Below are 25,722 nucleotides of genomic sequence, written 5' to 3' on the forward strand. Positions count from 1 at the left end.
ACATGTCTGGTTACATGCACATGTAAACGTATCTGTTGCATATTTATGGAGGATACCCAGAAAACCAGACCTGATGGGTGAGCCTCAAGGACTGGCTTAGGAACCACTGAAGTTCAGTATGCAACGCCTCACCTCTGCAAACATGCAAAATTCAGAGCTGCCCTGGACAATGTCTGCAGCGTACCTGACGGGCACATCAGTGGGAACTGGACTCACAGGAATAAGGGTGCAGAGGTGGTACAGAGTTGGTATGGAGGCTGTGAGGAAAATGAATAGATTTGAGAATGGAGAAATGTTGCCATTTTTACTTGTCACACTTTTGGGATTCCTTCTTCATGCTCTGGGAGATGCAGTGCTGTTCCGATACGGGAGGTAAAGGAGCAGCATTATCAATGGAACAGCAGTAGGAGCCTACCGTTGTAACGGATTATTGAGAGAAAGCCAGGAGCGGTCTGGCAAGCGGCAGTGATATTTTAGAATGTTGGGTGCTTCCCTGATGTCGGCCTGCCCTGCATTCTACCTAGAGCTCTGGGACAGCAGGCTGGAAGTTAACTTGCACTGCTACCAGCAGTCTGTACCGCAAAAGATAGCAATTCTCATACATACTTTTAGTTATTGCATGTCACAGGCTGTTAGGAATACCCGACAGTCTACACGCTTATTTGATAAAATATCACTGTGTCGATTGATAGCTGTTCTAGAGGCTCGGATAATGATGATAAAATAATTTACTTCTGCAGACAGCCTGCCCTAGCTAAGATAAGTGCATGTTTATGATAACTAATCTCATGTATTGGCTGCATGCATATCTGTAAAACATGATTTCCTCCTTGCTCTGCTCCTGTAGCAAAGTTAATTAAGATGCTGTTGAGATATACTTAGCTTTAATTAGTTTTGTTGCAGGCATAAGGTAGCAGTTTCACTAGTATCTTTAATTTGTTTTTTAAGGGAAAGCAAGGTCTCCCTGGAAAAAGGGGACAAGCTGGATATCCCGGAGCAGAGGGTATGGCTGGGAATCCTGGCATGCCTGGATCTCCTGGAAAAACCGGGCTCCCTGTAAGTAATTTATGTGTTGCTTTTCATCATCTTACATAAAACACACACGCTGGAGGAGTAGCCTAGTGGTTAGAACCGCAGGCTGAGACCCAAGGAAGTCAGGGCTCCAAATCCAGCTGACGCTGCTGGTGAGCTTGGGCAAGAGATACTTACTTAGACTGAAAGCCCCCTGGGAAGAGGGGAATATCCACTGAATCTGAATGTGACTCACCTTGAGCCACCAATGAAAAAGCTGTGAGCTAAATCCAAACAATCTAAATAAATATATACACATAGAGAGAGAGATGTTTTATTGTAACTTTGCTTCTTCCTCATTGTTAATGTTATAACTCCCTTGTTCCATGTGAACCGATATGATATGATCTGTATCGTGAATGTTGGTATATAGAAAAAAAAGTTAAATGTATATAGTATAGGTATGCTCAGTATATCTAGTCCTGCTCCAGTGATCTTGCAATTTAACGACAAAGGGTAAAGCAAAACCTCACATCAGCAGCAAAGTTCTTCTCAACTATTTCCACACAGTGAATATGAAAGATTAAAGGAAAAAGAATGAGACTAGATCCAATTGATATGTATCAGGCCTTTCTTTAACCCATAATGAGATCTCTTAAGCATTATGAGACTACCTTTCAAAAGGATTTGTGCACTTAAAACTAGATTTTATGCATTTAAATGCACTTTACGTACACACGTGGGCTTTTGAAGATTGCTCCGAGTTACGCTATTGAATTGTCAATAGGTTTTACTTGCATGAATGCAATTTTAAAGTTGAATTTTTAAGTTACGCGCGTAAAAAAATGGCACTTGCATGCATAAAATAGCATATAGATTAATATATACTATTTAAAAAAACTGCAACATACACATGTAAATCAGGGTTCGTGAGTAAATTTGTGCATACAAAAAAGGGAGGACCCAACATTTACTAGAGTAAGTTGCTGTTTTATAAGCAATTTATGCATGTAAATGTGGCGCCTTTCTTGCGTATATTTATTCCTGCTCTATATCAGGAGAAACTGCTCATAAACATCAAAAGTGAAAAAATGACTGGGTGGGGGGTCTGGTTGAAATGGGGGCCCTTCAGGCTGAAGAGCCAGGAGGGTCTTCCCAAGCTGCAGAAGGACTGGGCAAACTGATAGACTGATTGGTAAAACTGGTTATTTCATTGCCACGAGCATGTTATAAAATCCCCTGACTTGCAGGTGTAAAAGCCAACTTATGAGGTTAAATTCGTCCAAATAAAATCTACTCACATATCCCTTTAAAATTTGAAGTACAAGTACGTGGTTATATCATTTGCGCACACTTATCTGTCTAAATTCCGACTTGTCCAGCTAAGTAGCACTTTTGCCACTACTTAGACAGACGAATTTGAATTTATCCAAATAAGCAGCGCTTTTTCTTTTTTTAGATTTATCCAGTTATCCTACAGACCTGGATAAGTCTGAAAAGCACTACTTAGACCAACAAGTGCCCCTACTTAGCCGAATAAATCAGAACTTATCCGGACAAGTGCCGCTGCTTCTCCGGATAAGTCCAGTTTTGCACGGCTCATGGTTTTTACAAACACGAGCATTTTTTGGGCACATTTGTACTCGATTTTTATAACCTGCACATATCGCATCCATGCAGGTTATAAAATATAGCAGCAGCTTTGCATGGGCTCATATACACACGTACAGGAGGTAATTTTAGAAGGCGTTATGTGCTTAAATGTAACATACTATCGTAGCAATTTTTAAAAAGCTATTTACGTGCATAAAGTGCACTTACATGTGACTATCCTAAGGACAAGTCAATGGCATATATTCGGGCAATTTTCAAAAGCCCATTTAACACAGCTGAAGTGCATTTACGTGTGTAAAGCCCAACTTTAAATATGTAAATGCTTTTTAAAATCAAGTCCTAAGCTCGTAAATGGGCTTTTGCAAATTGCTATGCTATACGGTACTTTTACGTGCATAAATCCTTTTGAAAATTACCCCCCAAGGTGTGTCTATATAGTAAATTAGTAAATGTCGGCAGAAAAAGGCCCAAGGGATCCATCCAGTCTGCCCAGCAATTCTTTCTTTTGTTTGTTGTTTTTTTTTCTATTATTAGAATAATTGTTGCTCTGTGTATAATAAACTGGTACATTTATTCTGTAATACTTGGTAGCTCACATCAGGAGTTAATCAGAGACATTTGCTTTCTCTCTGTTTGTTTTATCGCAGTCCAGGCCAGATACATTGAGAACTGTTTGTGGTGGTCTGAATGTCATAAGAGAAAAAAAGGGAGCAGTTTGAATTTGAGAAATACATACAAATGTTAAAAAAAAATAACCCCTTTTCTCCAAGGACAATCAGGATGGTAATTCTCACACATGGGGGACATCATCAGATGGAGCCCAGCATGGAAAATTTTTGTCAATGTTTCTAGAAACTTTGGCTGGCCCACTGAGCATGCCCAGTATACCACTATCCACACGTCCATGCGAGGTCCCTCTTCAGTCTTATAACATAGAATTCATGAAAATAAAATAACAAACTGAAAGGCGGAGTTTTTTGAAGACTTAACATCCTGCTGTCCTTGGAGACCACCTGTTACAGGTAAGCAACTCTGCTTTCTCCAAGGACAAGCAGGATGGTAGTCCTCACAATTGGGTGAATATGTAGCTACAGGCTACACCCAACATATGAGGCCTTTAACAGGTGCAAACATGCACAACAACTAGAGCTGCTAGAACATGGGGAGCAAGCCTGCACTCAAAGAAAGGGCCCATGGTAGGAAGAGTTGGGTTTTCAGGCTGAAATAGATTACGGAGGACCGACTGACCAAAATGTCTGTCGCGTGTCCATCTTCGTCCAGACAATAATGAGAGGCGAATGTGTGGAGTGAACTCCAAGTCGCCGCCTTGCATATCTTGTGTACGGGTGCCACACACAAGTGAGCCACCGAAATGGACATAGCTCGGACCAAATGAGCCTTGAGTGGCCCTCAAGTTGTAGTCCCGCTTGTGCAGTGCAGAAGGAAATACAGTCTGCTAGCCAATAGGATAAGGTCTGATTAGACACTGCGACCCCCAACCTGTTCCGCTCAGAACCATCTCCTCCAGAGGAACGAAGGAGGTCTCCGCCAGAGGACCTGACCTTCGCAGGTTTTGTGAGAATGATGGCGGAGGCCATCCTGTTTCAGTTGATGACGAAGGAGGATGTCAGGCACAAGATTCTGGAAATCCTCCAGTTTGTGGAGGCTTCTAAAGAGATCGTGGTGGTCCCAGGACACAAGGTCTTTAAGGAATTGTTGTTGAAGATTTGGTAGCATCCTCTCCGCCAGCACTTCAGACCCACCCTCTTCAGCCAGGAGGTCTGTGAGGTAGGGTCAGAGGAGGGCTTTCTACCGCCAGAGGAAGTACTAACCGGCCCCTCACTCCTGTTCACAGAGGATGAACTCTCGAGGCCGTCCCAGGCAGCTGCAAGCTCCCAAGTCCCAGCCGGCACCCCAGCCAAATCCCAGGATGGGGTTATGACTGGTTTGTAGGGAACATAAACCCCGAGACAATGGACCCCCTAGTCTCAGGTAGGCTACAGTTTGCGAATCGGTGGCCCAATATAACCTCGGACCAGTGGGTTCTTTCCATTGTCCACCAAGGGTACTGATTGAACTTATTAGGTGTCCTCTGTGCCTGTTTTGGGGGCCAATAAGTCATCAGGAGTTTCTGTTAATAGAGGTGCTGTTAATGGAGGGCTCTCCATTAAGAGTGATCGAGCCTGTCCCACAAAGACAAAGAGGTCAGGGATTCTACTCCAGGTGCTTCCTGATTCCAAAGAGAACAGGGGGACTCCTTCCCATGTTAGACCTGAGGGCCTTGAGCAAGTTTCTAAAAAAAGAAAAGTTCAAGATGGTTTCCCTGGGCACCCTGATTCCCCTCCTGCAAATAGGGGACTGGCTATGCTCCCTCGATTTAAAGGACGCATACAAAACATCGAGGTCTTTCCAAATCAAGGAAGTATCTCAGATTTGTGGTGGGAAAACAGCACTTCCAGTACAGAGTAGCGTCAGTCCCACGTGTCTTTACAGATTTGCCTGGCTTTGGTGAGGGCGCATCTCCTCAGACTGGGAATGCAGGTTTTCCCTTACTTGGACGACTGGCTGGTCAAGAGCACCTCTAAGCAGGGGACTGATTGGTCCATGCACTTGACCATCTGGGTGTTGGAGTGACTAGGGTTCATCATGAACTACCCGAAATCCCATCTCAGCCTGTCAACTCAATTGAACTTCATAGGAGCCCTGCTAGTCATGGCTCAGGTAAAAGCCTTCCTACCACAAGCCAGGGCAATCTCCTTGGTGTCCATAGCAGTGGTGATTGAACAGAGCCAGCAGGTGTCAGCTCAGCATATGTTGAAGCTGTTAGGCCACATGGCTACAACCATCCACGTTACTCCCTTGGCACGTTTGCACATGCACAGAGACCAGTAGTCCCTGAGGTCAGAATGTTGCCAGGCCACCCAGGACCTCTAGGCATGCATCCAACTCACTGGGACTCCTTATTCTGTTGGCGTGTCCTCATGAATTTGGAATGAGGCATATCTTTCCAAACTCCTCTGACCCAAATTGAACTTACCACGGATGCATCTACCCTGGGCTGGGGTGCTCATGTAGAAGGGGTCCACACCCAGGGCCTATGGTCCGCCCAGGAAGCACAATATCAAATCAACTTCCTGGAGCTTCGGGCGATCAGGTACGCTCTATGGACTTTCAGAGATTGGCTAGCCACAAAATTGTCCTGATACCACATTGCTACTTCATTGTCTGTTTGTATGTCAACAAGCAGGGAGGCACAGGGTTATACCTCCTGTATCAGGAAGCGGTCCAGATCTGGTCCTGGGCCTTGTCTCATTGGATGGTGCTTAGGGCCATGTACCTGCCGGAACGGAGAACGTGATAGCAGACATACTGAGTTGAGCTTTCAGATCCCACGAGTGGTCACTGGACCAGGGGGTGGCAAATCGAATTTTCCGCCCTTGGTGAAACCCAGACGTGGACTTTTTCGCATCCCTCTGCAACAGGAAGGTGATTCACTTCTGCTTCCTGTACAGGTCAGACAGCAAACCAGCCTCAGATGCCTTTGCTCATCATTGGGGCAAGGGTTTTCTGTACACGTATCCTACAATTCCTTTGATGACGAAGACTCTCTTGAAGCTTCGAGAGGACCGAGGGACCCCTGTGACCTGAAGTACCTGACCTGGAAGACCATAGTTTTTGTGGCAGTCACTTCAGCACGCATGGTCAGCGAGCTCCAGGCCTTAATGACTTATCCACCTTATACCAAGTTGTCCTGCCTAAGGTGGTGATGGATTTCCATCTTAACTAGTCAATCGTCCTGCCAACATAGTTTCCCAGGCCCCATTCGCACCAAGATGAACAAGTACTGCACAGTTTGGATGGCAAGAGAGCCTTAGCCTTCCATCTGGAGCAGACAGAAGCCCATAGACAGTCCACCCAACTTTTCATTTCTTTTGACAGGAATAAATTTGGAGTTGCAGTTGCCAAACAGGCACTATCCACTTGGCTAGCAGATTGCATCTCCTTCTGTTATGCCCAGGTGGGACTGCATCTTGAGGGTCATGTCAAGGCTTATTCTGCCAGAGCCATGGCAACGTTGGTGGCCCACTTGCATGCAGTTCCCGTGGAGGAGGTCTGCAAGGCTGCGACATGGAGTTCTCTTCACACATTCGCATCTCACTACTGTCTGGATAGGGATGGCTGGTGTGACAGTAGGTTCAGCCAGTCTGTCCTCTGAAATCTCTTTGAGGTGTAGAACCCAACTCTCCCTACCTAGGGTCCATTGTTTGGGATCAGGTTGTTTCCCCTCTGTTACCAACAGCACTATGGTTGTTGTGCCCGTTGGCACCTAGTTGGTGCTTGTTGGGTCCCCTTTTGTGTTTGGGAGCACCTTGTAGCTAGGGATTCACCCATGTGTGAGGACTGCCATCCTTATCCTAGGAGAAATCAGAGTTGCTTACCTGTAACAGGTGTTCTCCTAGGACAGCAGGATGTTAGTCCTCACGAAACCTGCTTGCCACCCCCTTGGGGTTTGGTTTCTCCTATTTTTTTATTATTTTATTGTAATTCTGTGTTACAAGACTGAAGAGGGACCCCATGTGGACAAATAGTATAGGGCATTCTGGGCATGCTCAGTATGCCTAGTCAAAGTTCTAGAAACTTTGACATAAGTTTTCCGTGCCGGGCTCCATTGAATGATTCACCCATGTGTGAGGACTAACATATTGCTGCCCTAGTAAAACCACCTGTAACAGGTAATTAAAAAAAAAGGCATGGGTTTAAGCAGCCTTCTCCATGCCCCAAATATTTTCTACTTCTTTGATAGTATTGCCTTTCCTAAGGCACGTTGGGGCCTTGGGGGTTAAAGGTAATATGCCTGCCTAGTAATGAGAAGGGCTGGTAGCCTCCCTCCTTAACCCTAACCCACCCATGCCATTTCCTGGGGGTTATTTTTTTTAATAAAGATTGATTATGGGACAGAAATTCAGTTCCTACAGCTTTACCCTAAAGTAGTTCTTGTCTTCAATTAAACTCAAACACCAAAAGAAGCTCAGGCAATGTTCCAAAATAAGAATCACAATGCAAGAGGGAACGGCAATAGTACCTGATCACCCTAGAGTATCACATTAGCTGGTATCATAAAAACGCTTATTTGGCGTATTAACTACAGATTAGCTGTCTGTAGCTAATATGCCAAATTAATGGCAAATAAGCATTTTTATGAATCCAGCTTATGTGATACTCTAGGGTGATCAGGTACTATTGCTCTTCAGTTAAACTCTACCTGTTAATCCACCTTTGAAACTTTAAATCCCTGATTCTTCCTGTTACTTAGTTCTCTTTTCTGCCTGTCTGTCTTGACTAGATTGTAAGCGCCATAGAGCATGGTGTCTGTACAGAGCTGTGTACCCCCTGTAGCAATAGTAATAGTTGCAACGTGTGCTGGGACTGTTGAAACCATGCACCTTGTAGCCAGTTTTCAAAGAGAAATTACTCTGACAGTATTTGTTTGTAAATTGGCTGTAGGTATATGGGTACAAAAGTACCCTGTGTGTATTTTTCTGCAACGTAATTATCGAATTTGCCTCCTTAAGGACCATATAGTCCTATGACTAACAATGATGCCTGATTATTTCTAGTCAGTAACTGAAGGGGAGGTTCTATTTCACAGCTTGAGACTAATATCCTAAGACACTGTGAAGCATCATTAAGAAATACATATTTTATGGTGTGGCTGGAAAATATGCTAATAAGCTACTATAGCAGCCTCTTGAAAATTCTTTTTGTACAAACCCTGCACATTTAGTTTTATAAATGTCAGCACTTTGGGTAATTTTTCTGTCAAACGTGCCCTTCAAGGGTCAGCCAGTAGAACTTGACACGTTGCTGTCTCCTTATATTTTCCCACCGAAAATAGCACGGCAAACACGTGTATAAGCCTTCCTGTGTAGACATGGAGGAGACAGGCTCATTCCTTTACTAAGAGGGCCAGTTTTCCAAAAGCAGAAAACTCTTCCAAATACTTCTGCATTTAGACAAGGGAAGAAATGGCCCCCTATAGAGAGAGAGCCAACGAGTGTATGGATTACATATGAGAAATAACTCGGGGTACTGTAATGCTCTATGTCATTAAATATGGAAGAAATTGCAGTAGACAGCTTTAGTGTTTTCCGTTCTTTTAAGTCTTATTGCAGTTCTTAAGTGCAACAGCTGTTGCCCCATAAGAGCCCTACGTACTGAGGATTTCTCCCCGTCTGGCAGAAGTCTTTCAATAGTAGGACCCAGTGCACTTACCACAGTGCATGGAATGTGTCCAACCCAGTCCTGGAGGCACACCAAACCAGTCTGGTTTCCAGGATGGCCACAATGAATATGTCTGAGAGAAGTTTCAATACACTGGGCATCTAATGTAATCAAAGTAATCTCATGCATATTCATTAGAGATATCCTGCCAACCAGGCCAGTTAGGGGTGCCTCCAGGGCAAGGTTGGGAACCACTGGTTTAATGGAAGGGGTCAGTTTGAAAACTGAGGAGTAAAAACATACTCTGCACCCATTCTCACTTTGGAAATAGTTGACTTGACAATAAATGTGATTTGTGGGGGAAGGCTCTACTCTCAACATCTCTTGTTATCCATTTTTCTTGGCACCATAGAAATTAGACAATATTATTATATTTGTATATGTTTATCTGCCATTATATTTTATGTTTCTATAACTATTTATACTTTGAAAATATGTTATCTCCTATAGGGTTCTGTGTACATAGAGGCTGATATTCAGCCAGCCAGGTACAGATAAAATTTACCAGACAACTTTATCCAGATATTCAGCTCAAACAAAGTCAAGCTTTGATATTAGGTTCCATATTAGGAGCTACCACCCAGGAAAAAGATCTAGGCGTTGTAGTGGATAATACATTGAAATCATTGGCTCAGTGTGCTATGGCGATCAAAAAAGCAAACAGAATGTTGGGAATTATTAGGAAAGGAATAGCAAATAAAACAGAAAATGTCATAATGCCTCTGTATCGCTCCATGGTGAGACCGCACCTTGAGTATTGTGTACAATTCTGGTCACTGCATCTCATAAAAGATATAGTTGCACTACAGAAGGTACAAAGAAGGGCAACCAAAATGATAAAGGGGATGGAACGGCTTCCCTATGAGGAAAGGCTAAAGAGGTTAGGGCTGTTCAGCTTGGAGAAGAGATGGATATGATAGAGGTCTACAAAATCATGAAAGGACTTGAATGGGTAAATGTGAATCAGTTATTTACTCTTTCAGATAATACAAGGACTAGTGGGCACCCCCATGAAGTTAGCAAGTAGCACATTTAAAACGAATAAAAAGTAAATTCTTTTTCATTCAACACACGATTAAGCTCTAGAATTGTTGCCAGAGAATGTGATTAAGGCAATTAGTTTAGCTGAATTTAAAAAAGTTTTGGACAAGTTCCTGGAGGAGAAGTCCATAAACTGCTATTAATCAAGCTGACTTAGGGAATAGCCACTGCTATTACTGGCAGTAGTGGCATGGGAACTACTTAATGTTTAGAAACAGGATGCTGGGCTTGATGGACACTCATACTATCAGTATGGCAACTTCTTATGTTCTTATGACCATTCAGACAAAGCACTAACCACCAAAGTTTAACTGCACCCTCAGCACTGCCTCTTTTTGTTTGGCTAAATTTTACATGGGTCATGGTTTTCCCAGACAAAATTTAGCCAATCAGCTGGGGGAACTACAAAGTTTGTCCGACTAACTCCCAAAAGGTTAGCCAGATGAAACCTCTGACTGTCAAACCCTAAGTATTTTTCCTATAGATGCAAAATGGGAAAAACCCTTTAGTGCATAGGTCCCACAGTCGTCATGGTCTAATGTAGATTTTTTGCGTGTCCTGATACTTTTAATTTGACCAACCTAAGAATTGTCCAAAGGCAGTGATGTGTCTGAGCTTTCCAGGCCATACGTATCAAACCTAAAGAACTGGGTAGCAAAAATAGGTGTAATATCCGACCATCAAAGAATAATCAAACAGTGTGGAAGGATAGATGTATTATGGATGTCCATATGATTCATCCAGTGTTCATGGCAACTTTTATTCAAAACAGTGAAAGGGTGTCAGCATGCAGCCCAGAAGTGTTTATATGCAAATAACTTCAAAAGAACTGGGTCACAAGGAAACACAGACTTATTAGAAGTGCTGTGGATGTTGAGAGATTTACAAAACAGAATGTCAGGTTGTCATTGTCGGGCATCCATTGTTCAGCCGACTCGCGCAAAAGAAATACCTGAAGAGCTGCCCAAAGTTTGTTTTAAGTCAAGCTATACTAGCAGAGTCTTGTCCACAACCTCTGGCAACAAATTCCACAGCTCAATTGTGCATTGACTGAAAAAAAAGCACTGTTTTAAATGTGTTTTAAATCTGTGACAAGTTAGTTACATGGGGCGCAATATTCAGTAAGCCGGATAATTTGTCCCAGATATACAGTGGGTGGGATAAACATCCCACAGAACACGGCTGATTAAAGCTTTCCAGCTAAGTGAGGCCAGATAACTTTAAACCTAACCAGCCAGATTATGAATATGTGCAGTTAGGTCTAGAGTGGCCAGAAAACCTGCCACTTAACTGTATATCTTCAAAAGACAGCCAGTTAAGTGGCGCTTCTATAGTAAAAATAAATAAAGAAATAAACCACAGGCCTCCTCTCCAGTTCCCAACCCCCCTACCACTATTAATCTTTGAAATCCCTGCTGCCAGAGCATCCCCAAACCCCTCGTAAAGGAAAATATCCCTTATAATGCAGCTGACACACCCCCCCCCCAATGTTCCCCCCTCTCTGCCTGGAGAATAAAAAGAATATGAATTCTTCGCTCACCTCTCCCCCCCGAGACTCGCCACGATACCCACCCTTCTGCCTGCCCAGGATCCCAGGCACTTCCAGCTTAGCTCTGGGCAGCCGCACTGGAAGTGCCAAGATCGAGTGAGAGGACACCTCATTCCTGGCTGAAGATTTTAGGGATCGTGGGGGGGGCAGACCGGCTTGGACTCGGGTCTGGATGCTCACGAGTGAGAGGCACATCCTTCGGGACCTCCTGCACTCTCTGAGCTTCAAATATTTGCTGAAAATAAAGTAGAATGTCCATCTGCAAGAGAAATGAAATCATTGCTTGTTTTTGATGATTTTGTTTTTATTTCCATTCGTCGCTCAGGGTAATAAAGGCAGCTCAGGTGTACCTGGACTGGCAGGGTATCCTGGCCCACTGGGGCAGAAAGGATTACTAGGAATACCAGGGAGTACCGGGGAACCAGGACCAAAGGTAAGCGGGAGTATGTATTTGATGCTCACTCTTTAAAACCCTAAGGGGTTTAAAAGAATTTACATTTTCTGTTCTTCATAATACATTTTGAGCCCGATGTTTAGCCTTGGGGAGTCTGGCGAAGTTAACCAGATAAATGTATTCAGCTAACTTGTATTGGATCTTTAATGGGCACTGAATATACCCAGTTATCTTAAAGTTAGCTGTATAAGTGGTATCCAGCTAGATTTAGGACTGCCTCTCGACATATCCGGTTTAAGTTGGGTTAACACTGAATACTGTTGTTATCTGGATAAGTTTGTCCCGCCATGGGATGCCCCTGAGTTATTTGGATACATTTTATCCAACTAATCCCTTAAGCCCAGGTATGGTCAACTGCGGTCCTCAAGAGCCAAAACAGGCTTGGTTTTCAGTATAACCCTTATGAATATTGCATGAGATAGAGTTGCATATTCTGCCTCCATTGTATGCAAATATATCTCATGCATATTCATTAGGGATGTTCTGAAAACTCAACTGGTTTGAGGCCCTCAAGTGTCCGAATTACCCTCCTCTGATTTACAGAAGTAATTTGGGCTTTATGTATTCTTGCCCTTTTATTGTAAGCTTTTCAGTCTAATTATTTTATAAGCTAGCGCTTTTAGACTATTGTTGGGGGTGGGGGCTGTCAGTTTTTTGTATAGAACTGAATCACCTTAACTACATTGTTTTCCGATTGCCCTAATGCTAATAACATATTGTGCGTATTGTTCTAAAATTTAACCAGTAGATTTTCTACTTTCTGTACGTGCTAACCATTTTCCAATGAGCAACTGTAAGATAATAAAGGATTTCTTTCTAACAGGGTGAGCAAGGACTATTAGGACATCCAGGAAAGGCAGGTCAAAGAGGGTACCCTGGGTCACAAGGCGATCAAGGAACGTCTGGAGAACCTGGACTGAAAGGGCAGCCTGTAAGGATGTATTTATTTATTTATTATTACTCATAACCTGCTCATGTCTAACCTTCCAGGCTGATTACAATAAAAGCACACACAAAATATCTAACAACCTCTGTAACATATAAAAGAAATAAAAAGAAAAGAATACAACTCATAGAAAATACACAACTGAATATAAAAACAAACCAATAAATAATTCATAAGAACAACTAAGACACAGTAATACTCTTACTAGGGATGTGAATCATTTTTAAGATGGTGCCGGCCGTCCATTGCTCCTACCATGTGACAGGGGCCGGCCAATAGCACCAATAGCCCATCACATGGTAAGGGCAAAGGGCCATCGGCGCCATTTTGTTTACTGGCAGCCAAAGGCCCGAGAGCGGGAGATCACTCCTGGGACCCCCGCTGGACCCCCAGGTACTTTAAGAAAGTTTGGGGGGGGGGATTCTAAAGAATTAGATTTAAAGGGTCGGCGTGGGTTTTTTGTTTATCGGCTCGGGCGCAGCCAATAAAAAAAAAAAAAAACGTTCGGACCGCAGGAAACAGAATTTCCCGATGGGCCACGAAACCGGAACCAATTCCGGTTCCAATTCACATCTCTAACTCTTACCGCTTTCCTGAGCTGAATCATAAAATGTTGTTGTTCTTTCAAATATGATTTAACTGGATAATAAGAGGCTGGGAAACATCAGACTTTCAGCCCCCTCCAAAAAGCTTGAGCAAACATACGTTTTTATCGCCTTCCCGAACTTGGTGGTGCAGACCTGGGCAGAGTGTTCCACGGAAGACCCGGTCATGAGTTTCATGGAAGCTGAGTTTCCTGAAACAATGAGACTTGCAATAAACCTGCAGCAGAAGGAACAGAGAAATGCAGCATTGCATTGGCCCGCGGAGCAATCTCATTATTAATTGAAATGGAAGCATTAACATTTTAGATTTAAGGCGTGATTCCACAACGTAAGGCTTGCAGTTCAGGCGATATAGGGCAGGTCAGCACCCGTCAACATTCTAGCGGCCGAGGTCTGTACTATTCTTTTTTTTTTTTACGTTTTATTTAAGCCAACAAACAACTTAGTTGACAGACAAAGAAAAATATATCTCTTCAGTTCGATATTGTCAAGTATGATATACCAGCAAAAAAGCATCCAGAGAAGCCAACAAAAAGGAAAAGAAAGAGGGGGAGATCTAGGGGTATATATTCAAAAGCCATTTAGATGGATAATGGCAAAGTTATCCAGCTAAATGGCTTAGCCACATTTTTAAAATGCTTACCCAGCCAGGTAGGTCGGGGGCATTCCTGGGGCAGGAGGTAGGTGTTTCAGGGAAGAGCTGAGTTAGCCAGTTAAGTTAACTGGCTAACTCTAGATGTGCCATAGGGCAGGTCTAAAGTTAGCCGGGTACCACACATCCGGCTAACTGTATCTTATCCAGGTATATTCAGAAACAGAAACATAGAAACAGAAATGACGGCAGAAGAAGACCAAACGGCCCATCCATTCTGCCCAGCAAGCTTTCACACTTTTTTTTTCTCTCATACTTATCTGTTACTCTTGGCTTTTAGTAACCTTTTTTATTCTATTTCCCTTCCACCCCCACCATTAATGTAGTGAAATAGCTTAATTAGTTAGGGGTATTAACCACTGCAATAAGCAAGCTACACCCATGCTTATCTGTTTATCCAGACTATGTAATTCAGTCCTTGTTGGTTGTTGCCTGAATATAGATCCACCTTTCTTCATTCCCCCCTGCCATTGAAGCAGAGAGCCATGCTGGCTATGCATTGAAAGTGAAGTATCAGTTCACTTTCAATGAACTGATTCAACCAGTATATTCAACAATTCAACCGCTATATTCAGCAGCCCAGCTGCATCGCTGAATATACCAGTTAAGTTAGCTGGATATGGGTATCTGGCTAATGTAACTAGCCACTTAGCGGTTGAATATTTACCCCTAAATGTTTTTCACATAATCCCAGTACAATGTGATATTTATTAGCTTTCCCCCTCAAAGAATATTTTAACTTTCCAGTCAAAGCAAGTTCAAACATCTGCTTCTTCAACTGAGGCATACATGGCGTGCCCTTCCAGAACAGTGCAATTAATTGATTAAAGTCCCGAGTGGGAATATCCAGACAGTCCCCCTTCCATAGTCCCAAGAGGCATAAAGTTGGTGTGGAAGATATATGTGCTCCATAGATGAGTTTGATGTCATGTACAACCTCCCCCCGAAAAGACTGTACTATGGGGCATGACTGCCACATATGTATGGAATGCCCTTCCAGGCCACATCCTCACCAGCATGTACGGATATGTGGAGACATTTTTTGGAAGAAAGTCAGGTGTGTATACATGCAGTGAAGAAGCTGTACCTGATGCGCTTCCTGTCATATAGAATCCCAGTTATCCTCATCCAAGGAAACCTGAAGTTCCTCATTCTACTTACTAATAAAGAGATTGCATCCTATGCAGCATCATATCTGTATCAATGATACATCTGAATCCTTGAGAAATATTTTTACCTTGAATAGTATCAGCACTAAGAAATCTCTCCACTAAGTTAGTGGTGCAAGGAATCCATCTTTATCCACCAACTTTTCCAGCACAGTCCTGACCTGTTAATATAATGAATGCATATTAGGGTCCAGCCCAAACTTATTCTCTAGGTCTTTGAAAGGGGTCACCGAATCACCATTCCAGAATTGCCACACAAATCGTAACCCGCATTGTTGCCACAATCCCATGTCTGGGTTAAAAAAGCATACAAGAAATCTTGGGACTTTTAATCAGTGGTGATATAAGTGACAACACCTCCTTGGGTGTCCCTAAGAATTTACAAATTACTCTTCAGATCTGAACCATATAAGCCAGTATAAGGTTGCGTCTAAGGATCCATTTCATCATGCGAGAGCTACTAGGCATGGTCAGTTATCCGAGCAGCCCAATAATAGCTATGCACGTCCAGAAGACCCATACTCCCCAGCCACTTGGGTCTATACAGTGCGGCCAAATTGATGCAGGCTACCCAATTTTGCCAATAAAATTGTCCATCTGACCACTTAAAGGCATGAATACGAATTGAGGCTCACGACACCGCGCGTGCTGAAACAAATAAAGAAGCCAGGGCAAAAGATTAATCTTAAGTAAGTTAATGCAACCTCTCCACTGCTTTAATCTGGGACAACGTTGGTGCAAAATTCAATTTATACACATCTTGAAAGATACTCAAAGCTTTCTTCAGTCACCTTGAAGCCAGCCAAACATTAAGGGACAATGCCCCTATGATTCATGAAAAACAATTCCGACGTCCCATAACTAATATGATATGCAGACATTGTCCCATAATCAAACAACAGCTTTATCAAAGGAGAAACAGAAAAAGTAGTACATGGTCAGCATAGAGTGAGATTTTATGCTCCTCAATGTCTATCTGGAAACCCTCTATCCTCCTACAGTCCGAAAGAGCCTGCACCAAAGGGTCAGTGGCAATATCGAAAAGAAAAGGAGAGAGGGGGGTACCCCAGCCTAGTTCCCCCTCCAAATGAAGGCCTCGATTCATTGCTATAAATACTGTGGAAATTTGGCGCGTTTGTGGCTGCGATAAAAAAAAAAAAAAGGGGCGTGTTTAGAGAAATTTCTTAAATACTGCATTGTGGACATAAATTAAGTAACCCGTGATAAAATCTTGCATCGCGGGACAACCAGTCGCAGCGCTTGATGCATTAACGCATCACTTGTCCAAACCGGGAGAAATAATACAGGCTGCGCATGTACACATGTGCACCCTATTTGAAATGGACGTGCACATGTGCACGCAAATCCCGCTTCCATCGCATAAGCGAACCAGTGAGGCTGCCAATATTCCACTACTAGGACACTTCCCTCTAACCTCGAAGATTTAGGAAGTCAGGGCAGGTAAGAAAAGGGCTGTGTAGGAGTGGGTCGGAAAAGCCCTTGTTGTATCACTTGTGATAATAGCTGCGATAACTGCCGCTAAGGTGTGATATAAACAGGTTTTCCTCTCTGCCGCACTAAAAAATGGGGTAGTTAAATCCAGCGTTAGTGTACGTTATTTTTCCGCGATGCGCGGTAGGAGTCCTTCATTTGCATAATTTTACAAGTTTTGCCTACTCATCATATTTGCACACAAACGCGCGATGCGATAAAGATCGCGCGTTAGACCCCTTTTATCGCACGAGAAGGTCCTAATGCAATTTGATGACTGACTCTGTAAGAAAGGTGGGGTCTTGTACCCAAGAAGAAAATGGATTACCCGAATCCATTTTATAAATTCATCTGGTAGCCCAAATGTTTCTAGCACAACCGATATCTCCACCAGATTCTGTCAGAGGCTTTATGGGAATCTAGCGCCACAATTAACCAGACAGATTCTTTTTCTTAATCCAATATAATTAATTAAAACGCATGTACAGATCGCCCTCCTTTAATAAAGCCCGTCTGGTCAGGGTGGATAATGAGCAGCATAATGTGTTCCAGCCTTAAATACAAGACGTTAGCTTACACTTTGATGTCTCCATCTCATCCCCCTTTTTATGCAAAAGAATTATGTGGGCATCATTAAAGTCCTGTACTGAAGAGGGAGACCGCCTAAAACAATGAAAAAGCTCTTTCAAAAAAGGTATGATAGCCCCCCCAACACATTTTTTGTAAAAGTCTGATAGCCATCAAGGACCAGGACTCTTCCTAGCAGGCAAGCTATTGATAGTTTTGAGGATTTCCAGAACAGTAATTGAAGTTCGCAATCTATCAACCATCCCCACTGGATCCGGAGGAGAGTAATACCCCTTAAAAAGGTATGCACAAAACCACTATCGCATTCATGAGCCGTCCCATATAAATTAAAAAAAAAACCAAAAAACCCCTAACCAACTTGTTACTTTCCCAGGGATCACTAGTAAGTCCACCATGTGCTGTCCTTAGTTTATGTATAGAAGTGTAAGATGCCCTTCTCTTCACTGCACGCACCAATAAAGCACCGGTTTGTAATATCATTGATCCGTATATCGGGCCGCCTCCACTTTGGAGCCCTGCAGAACTCTTAGCCGATCCTGTGCTGAGAGCAGTTTCCTATAGACCTGAGCAGAACAGTTCTTCTTATGTTTCTTTTCCAAGTCAGCTATTTCCACCTCTGATTTCCTCTGTTCCTCGAGACCAGCTCTCTTGAAATGATTAGTATATCCAATCATTTTAACTCACAGCACCACTTTAAAAGTTTTCCAGCACGGCACTGGATCATAATTTCCATCACTCTGATGGAAGTTAAAATCCTCAACAGCATCTGTAACCAACTTAAGACATTCCTCTTTAGCCAGCAGCAAAAGATTCAGTCTCCATGTGCATGAAGAGCCCAATGACTGTCAAAAGAGAGCAATATAGAAATCGGACGACGGTCTGATAGTTGACAGGACAAAATATCACAGTGACTAACCAGTGAGAAACCAGCCTATCTAAGAGAAGAATAGAGAAGAAAGTCCAAGCGACTATAAATGTTATAGCAAGGATAAAAATACATGTAATCCTTGCTTGAAGGATGTCTCTTCTGCCATACATCTATTACATTGTGGAGGGTAATCAGAATAGTAGAACCAGGTACTGTGCAGTGGTCTTTAGGATGAGAGCAGTCTATCCTGGGGTTTAAACAGAGTCCATCCAAACTTGAAGATCTGTCTTAATCTGGGACAACATTGGTGCAAAATTCAATTTATACAAGTCTTGAAAATTAGGAGAGATCCTCACACTCTCCTCCCTGCCCCTACTGGAGGGCCTGCAAACTCATCCAAAGCTTTGATTAAGATCCGCAAAAAAAGAGCCTGAATGACCATTTGGTCTATATAGCTTCAGCAGTAAAAATTCCTGAGAGTATAAACTGCAGTGCATTAGGACGTGTATGCCCTTCACATCCAGTTTAGATCTCAATGTTTGTTTAGGCAAGTTTTTATGGAGCAAAATGCATACTGCCCGGCTTTTAGAGGAGTAAGGCACTGCATAGAACTGGCCCATCCAAGCATGCTTGAGCTTCTCATGTTCTGCATGAGAAAAGTGGGTCTCCTGAAGCATTGCAATTTATGCCTGTTACTTCTTTAAAAATTGTAACAGTCATTTTCTTTTAATAGGGTTCATAATCCCTCTGTGTTCAGGGAGATAGTCATGAGCGCCCAAGATATCCCATGCATGACACCGTGACCTTATTGTGTAACCAATTATACAAAATTCAACCCACCTTCCAGGTATACATAAACTCATCTAAACAGGTTGAAATGCACAAACGTGTGGTTAGTGTTTAATTTGAGATCAACAAAAGAATCATAACTGCCAAACGTTCCTCTCCCCCCAACAGCACTATGCAAACCCAGAACCAACAAGCCGCAGTCATCCTTGTACAACGTCCCAGCTATTGACACCTATCTGAAAGGGACTTCCATCAGGTCCTGGATAGTTCAACTTCACACCCGTATAGTTCCCCAAACAACCAATGCCTCCATCCGCTTTCCTGAAAAGCCCAACCTCAACCATACCCCAGCACAGCAACTGGCGATAAGAACACCATCGATATCCCCACCATCAGATACCCATCCATGCAGTAGATTCTCCATCCCATCCCCTGCCTTCCATTTTGACTAGCCACCAACTTTCCCCAGCCCCCTCCATTTACCAATCCCTTTACCCATCACTACCCTCCCTCCACTCAACCATCCACTGCACTCTCTTCCAGGTCTTAAATAAGCATATATATTAATAACAATGAGAAGGAGAACATGTAGGAATTTGTCTAAGGGAGCTACAACATACCACCAGATAGTCCAGTGCAATGCGGCTGATAGCAAAAGCAGTAATGAAAAAGAGACCGCATTTAGCCATTTGTGGAGAAATGAAGGCTGGGCGGCGACATGCCCCATTGCTATAGAGCTTTTTTAATTGGGACATACTCCGCTTTCCTTTTCTATAATGTTATCGAGAAATCTTGAAAAAAACATGATCTTCCGATCAGAGTAGAGTAGCTCTCCATATGCATGAGCTTTATCCAGGATGCGCACTTTAACCTGGTAGTGATGCATTTGCATTGTTACTGTTTGCAAGCACTTGATGTCTTCTCTTGATTTTGGGGCAGTGTCCTCTCGCCGGTATCCTTCGTCTTGGGGATCCACTGCTCAAAGAATGTAGTTGGATCCAAGCCCTCCTCATCCTCCGGGAATCCCACCAATCTGATATTCCGGCGGCATCCCCAATGCTCCATGTCGTCGTTCAGTACCAGGAAATCTACTTTCTGTCTTGTATCAGTCAGGGAATCCTCAGGTTCTTCCACCCTCATCTCTACAGCATCGATCATTCCCTCCCGCCTCTGACTAAACCCACAAGTTAAACATTTTAAAAAGCCTCCAGAGCATCCCATTCCCCCCCCCTACCCCATCCAAATGGAGTCTAAATGGGTAGGGGTGTCATCTGGCACCATTTTGGAATATGACTTCAGTAGGGCAGGAGCAATTTGGGGAAGGGGCCAAGGGGCTGGAAGGGATGGAGGGAAAGCCTGGGGAGGGGTCAGTTATCATTTTTTAAAAAGCTTAACCTGTGGGGTTTAGTTGGGGGGGTCAAGAATTAAATAAAAGCAAATGAAAATATGTTTGTTTTTTCTTTTGTTTCATTTCCAAAACAAACTAGGTGATATTGTTGGTATTTTCTATTTCATATTTCATTTTAAACAAAAGCCCATCGCATTACCATGCCTATTAATATTACAGGGAGAAGTTGGAGATCAAGGTATGATGGGTTTTCAAGGATTCCCAGGCCCAAAAGTAAGTGTTCAGCCAATGAACTTGTTATATAAAGTTTTGTACTGTAACCTGGAGCATAATACAAAAAGCTATTATTTAAATCAAAGTAAAGTTTGCTTTTGGTTTTCATCTGCATGGCGCGTATGCATCAAACACATGAGTATTCTTTCAGGAGAAAGGCCTACGTATGCTTTTTGCTTGAGCATGATTGCTTTATTTGTTCCTTGACTTTTGAATAAGAGATGATTACATTATATATTTTTATATTCACTCACTAGACTGTTTTTGAGTAATTACCAATATGAGTGCTGGAGGGGAGGGAATGTGGTAGACCAATAATTCCTCCACCTCTGCAACAATAAAATGTAAGTTTTATTGTTGCAGAGGTGGAGGAATTACCAATATGAGTGCTGGAGGGGAGGGAATGTGGTAGACCAATAATTCCTCCACCTCTGCAACAATAAAATGTAAGTTAGAGCTTTTCAGCCTAATGCCCCAGGTGCACTCTCAGGAGTAAGGCTAGAGCACCTTGTGATGTCATCAGCCATTTTTAAAGAGGTCTTATCACTGGTCAGTATCATATGACATGCTGACTGGTATGTGCAGCATATCACTGTGCTATCACACAACACTAACAAAGTAACATTGCTCAATGTTCTTACCTGTTTTATAAAGCAGTAATAATTTGTGCAAGGGACATTACACCCCTCATCTGATTTAGGGAAAATGGAATTGTCTATGGATGTCAATTAACAGTATTTCCAGTGCCAGCTGTCCCACAGGGCAGAAATTGGGCTCAGAAATGAAACCCTAATCACCCACAAGGCATTGTACAGCACTGGGCCAAGGAACCATCAGGACCCAGGCCCAGCCTGCTCTTTTAAAAGTTAATTGGGTGTCTTTGATGCCCGCATGAAGGGAAGGACCTGATGTTCATGAATGAAGAAAGCGTTTTGCGATGCCCAGGCAGGTGGTCACCTGAACTCCAGTGATCATCAGATGGTATGGTTTAATATAAGAAACAACTGAAAACTTTCCATTTAAGGAAGCCTTCAGACTTACAAGGGCTCCCATGATCTGGATTTTACAGCTTTGAATCCTGCAGTTTTCAGGCCTTTTGCACAGCAGTTCAGTGAGATAGAAAAGGCCCTGCTTTCTCTCCCTGATGCCAGCACTCTGTTACCCACCCCCATAACTTACAGCTCCCTGATTCATGCACCCTCACACAACCCTCAGCTGAGTCCCAGGTCCTGGAATCACAGCTGCAGGCTGAGTTGTGTTTGTTGTCCATTTCCAGTTCCTCCCCCACATTCTGCCTGCTGTAGGTGCTCCAGACTCGCCCCTCATCTCCTGTTCCCTGGCTGCAGGCTTTCTGAAGCGGGAGTGGCTGGAGCTGTAAACAGAAAGGCCCGGAGTTCTTCTAGCGCTTCTTCTGATACCCAGCAAGTGATGCAAATTCCCAGAGTCTCCGGGCAAAATCCAGAGAGTTCCCAGTATGGGAATGAGCACAGAGGATTCCTAGTGGCAAAGATGTGAAGGGAAAGGCAGTTTGGGGTCTGCGCAAGGCTTCCCAAACCTGTCCAATGGACCCCAATGCCAGTCGGGTTTTCAGGATATCCACAATGAGTATGCATGAAATAAATTTGCATATACTGAGTCTCCATGGTATGCAGTTTTATCTCATGCATATTCATTGTGGATATCCTGCAAAATCTGACTGGCTGTGGGGTCCCCAGGACAGGTTTGGGAAGCCCTGGTCTACGGCATTGTACTAGAAATGAAATTAGGAGGAGTGGACGGGCTTAATAAGTGCTTACCAGCTGTCATTTTCTAGGACAGTGATAGGAACAGGGTTGGGAGATGACAGCATCGTAAACAACCACCATTCGTTTCCTCAAGAACGGAGGCAAAGAGAGATGTGATAAGGACTAAAGAAAGGACAGATAAAAGATGCACAACCTAACCATCCTGCAGGCCATGCTTAGCTGGGTTAGTTCCAGCGCTCTCTAGAAACCAACCAGGTGGATGACATAAGAACATTAACACTGGCTTTACACTGTTTAGGGCACTGGCCCCAAGCCTACATCCTGGGTTTTGATGCTCTGACTTGGAGAAAAATGCCACGTCATCCTTGCACAAATTGGTATTTTTTGCCTTGCTTTGTAGCATGCTTACATTTTATTAACCATCATTCAGTTTAATTACTCTTGTTTTGAATCACTTTTAGCATGCTTTAATATGATATAAAGAAGAGTTTCAAAGTAGTGTTCAATTCAGATACATCCACAGATTTTTTCGTTGCAATTCCATAGTAGTTTCCTTGTTTGACTGTCCCAGGTTTCTTTTTGAATGAAATTTTCATGAAATTGAATTAAGTAAATTGTTGTATTAGTCCACTTAGCTGTGTGGAAATAAAGGTCATTGAACAAGTTTTAGATCAGGGGTTTGCAATGGTATTTTTCTCTTTTTGAAGAAGAGAAAAAAAAATCACATTTCCTTACGAAATATTGATGTATTGTGGAGGAGGGCAGGCAATGGAATCCTGAATCCAGGAAGTGGATAGGAAGTGGAAGAGATAGGATTTCCCTGAGGAAATCCTATCTCTGTGCCAGCACCACAAGCATTTTCAAAATCCTCGTTGCCAGTATTGTCAAGCGAAACAGCATGCCAGGCAGAACGTAGTGGCATTCATTGCTAGGAGTTGTTAACCGCTATTGTAGGACTAAAGTATTGCTTTTGTGGTTGGCTTTAGAGAGCTATGCGCCCTTCATCAGTTCAGTGCAAAATGAACAATGGATTATAATGACGGAGGGCACATGGTCCTTGAAATCTAGTCACAAATGTCATAAGTTTAGTCCAATAAAAAGGTATCACCTACAACTTGTTTGCCAGCCTTCATTTCTGTGTAATCAATTTAATTGTAATAGTGGATATTTTCCCTAACAAACATTTGATTTCACTTGCGAATTTTTGTACTTTTAGGGACCTGATGGAAACATTGGTTTGGTTGGAATTCTGGGCCCTAAAGGTCCTACTGGACAAATTGTAAGTCTGGCGACTAAGATGGTTCTCTAATAATATGCAAAATGTAAACGGGAGTATTATGTAGCAGGTACAAATCTGATTGGCTGCCAGTATCACCATCTGGGATGAAATTCTGACTCTCATGGGTCAGGGATCTATGACTGGAGCCAAATAATAAGATACATCAGTATTGATGCAATAACGAAATACAGAAAAAAGGGTACAATAAGTTATTAACATCTGTTAATTGCTTATTAGTCACTTTTAATAATCAGCCATGAAAGGTGGACTAGAAATCCTAAATTGAATTAAATATATATTCAGTTTGTATTTGTTTATTTCCTGATGAAGATGATATAAAAATTATGGGCTTAGATTTAATCAAATGTTCTAGATCAAGTTTATGACCCCCCCTCCCCCCCTTTTTTTTTTTTTTTTTGCCCAAGACTTTCCTCCTGCTTTGTTGAGCTGCCAGATCAAAGGATATGTCCTTTTTTTTTTTTTTTTTTTTTTTGGTCTGCAGGAGCATGAGCCTTCATTTGCAACTACCTGGCAAGTTTCCCCTCGTTTTATAATTCCCCAGCTAGCCCAGCTATTATACTGTTAGTCCTCGGTCATGGCTCCCTCCAGATCTTGATAATGTAGACCCTAAGAATGGCCACCAGGTGTCACCGTTAAGCAATGACTGGAAGTTCTCTCACCTCCATTGTCTCTACAATGTCCGTAGCCCCAGCTGACTCAGGAATCAAACTCAGGTCCGCTTGAATGCCAGTGGACAGTATTTGCCACTGAGTTGTCAAGCTGACTCTTTACTACCTACATCAAGAATGACATTTCAAGTAATGGCCTCACTTCCCATGGGTCTGAGCCATTTTGCATCACCTGAACTCTCATTAGACATTAGATGTGTGATGATATCCCATTATAAAGAATACCTGGAATATATTTTAGGTATGGATGAGCCTCCTTGAACCTGGTTCAAGTTCAGTTTTATATTTTCAAATTTTTACTTTCATTTTACTCACATAATTAGAATCTGTTTTAAGCAGCTTAAATCTGAATTATGATTTATTTACCAAATTGAGATGTACTCAGAATGGGGAGAAGCCTTAATGAATCTGGCCCTAAGAGATAAAATAGAGGGGTTCGAGCTGAGCCACGAATGACTGAGATAGAGCCGAGTCAAATCACATCTTGTCCCGAGCCAGCTCCAGTGATTCAAGCCTCCTAATTCAGGTGGGGTTTGGATTCAGCCATCCCTTGAATTTTTATATATTATCATTACCCAATATTTTAATTGACTATCTTAAGAGATGCAAATCAATCCATAGATCCCTGCTGCAAGTATAATGCACTTGAAGGCTTACTGTTTGTTGTTCCCTGTCTTGAGCATTTTTTATGGAAAAACGAGATACAAATCATAAGAAAAAAAATGTCTAGGATGATGAAATAGATCATTTACCATCTGGCAACTTGCTTTATGTTCTCTAATTTTTCAGAGGATTAGGCTAAACAAAGTCTATTTTTCCTATTTATAGGGTAACTCTGGTCCTGTTGGTCCAGCTGGCATTATAGGTCCAACAGGCAAACTTGTAAGTAGAACTCATTCCTTACTGTATGTTATCTTTTTTTTCGTAATTATTTTCTTTAATCTTTCCAGGTTTGATTTTTTTAATTACACAAGTAAAGCTACCTTAAAAAAAATCTCTTCTGACTTGATATTTCTCACGCTGCCCAATAGCCTTAACAGGACCCAAGTGCACTGAAACATCATAATCTTGTCTTCTCTTGGGAGCTTCGGGTATGCTAGGGACACTTTCAGGAGTCTGCCTACCCCTTTATGAGTAAAACTTATAGAAGTCGATATTCAGTGAGCAGGAAAGGTACCTGGGTAAGTTCTCCCAGACATTCGGCAGAATTTAGCAGGGTACGTATTCCACTGGATATAATCAGGAAAAATTACCCAGATAAACCTGCACACTGGCTCACTGAATATTTTTTTAAAAAATGACAAAGGACTGGGCAATCCACCCTCCTGC

General features: G+C 42.6%; 1 protein-coding gene across 2 annotated transcripts in view; it reads left to right on the plus strand.

Annotated features, from left to right (window-relative positions):
• The window catches only part of COL24A1 (collagen type XXIV alpha 1 chain), a 554,101-nt gene that overhangs the window by 473,204 nt on the left and 55,175 nt on the right, over positions 1-25,722 (plus strand). For both annotated transcript variants that reach the window (XM_029618163.1, XM_029618164.1), the window contains exons 47-52: positions 949-1,056; positions 11,823-11,930; positions 12,775-12,882; positions 20,627-20,680; positions 23,642-23,704; positions 25,222-25,275. In XM_029618163.1, coding sequence (XP_029474023.1) covers positions 949-1,056; positions 11,823-11,930; positions 12,775-12,882; positions 20,627-20,680; positions 23,642-23,704; positions 25,222-25,275 — 495 coding nt within the window. The remainder of the gene's footprint in view (positions 1-948; positions 1,057-11,822; positions 11,931-12,774; positions 12,883-20,626; positions 20,681-23,641; positions 23,705-25,221; positions 25,276-25,722) is intronic.

This window comes from Rhinatrema bivittatum, chromosome 10 (assembly GCF_901001135.1).
Source record: "Rhinatrema bivittatum chromosome 10, aRhiBiv1.1, whole genome shotgun sequence".
In the NCBI taxonomy this organism is placed as follows: Eukaryota; Metazoa; Chordata; class Amphibia; order Gymnophiona; family Rhinatrematidae; genus Rhinatrema; species Rhinatrema bivittatum.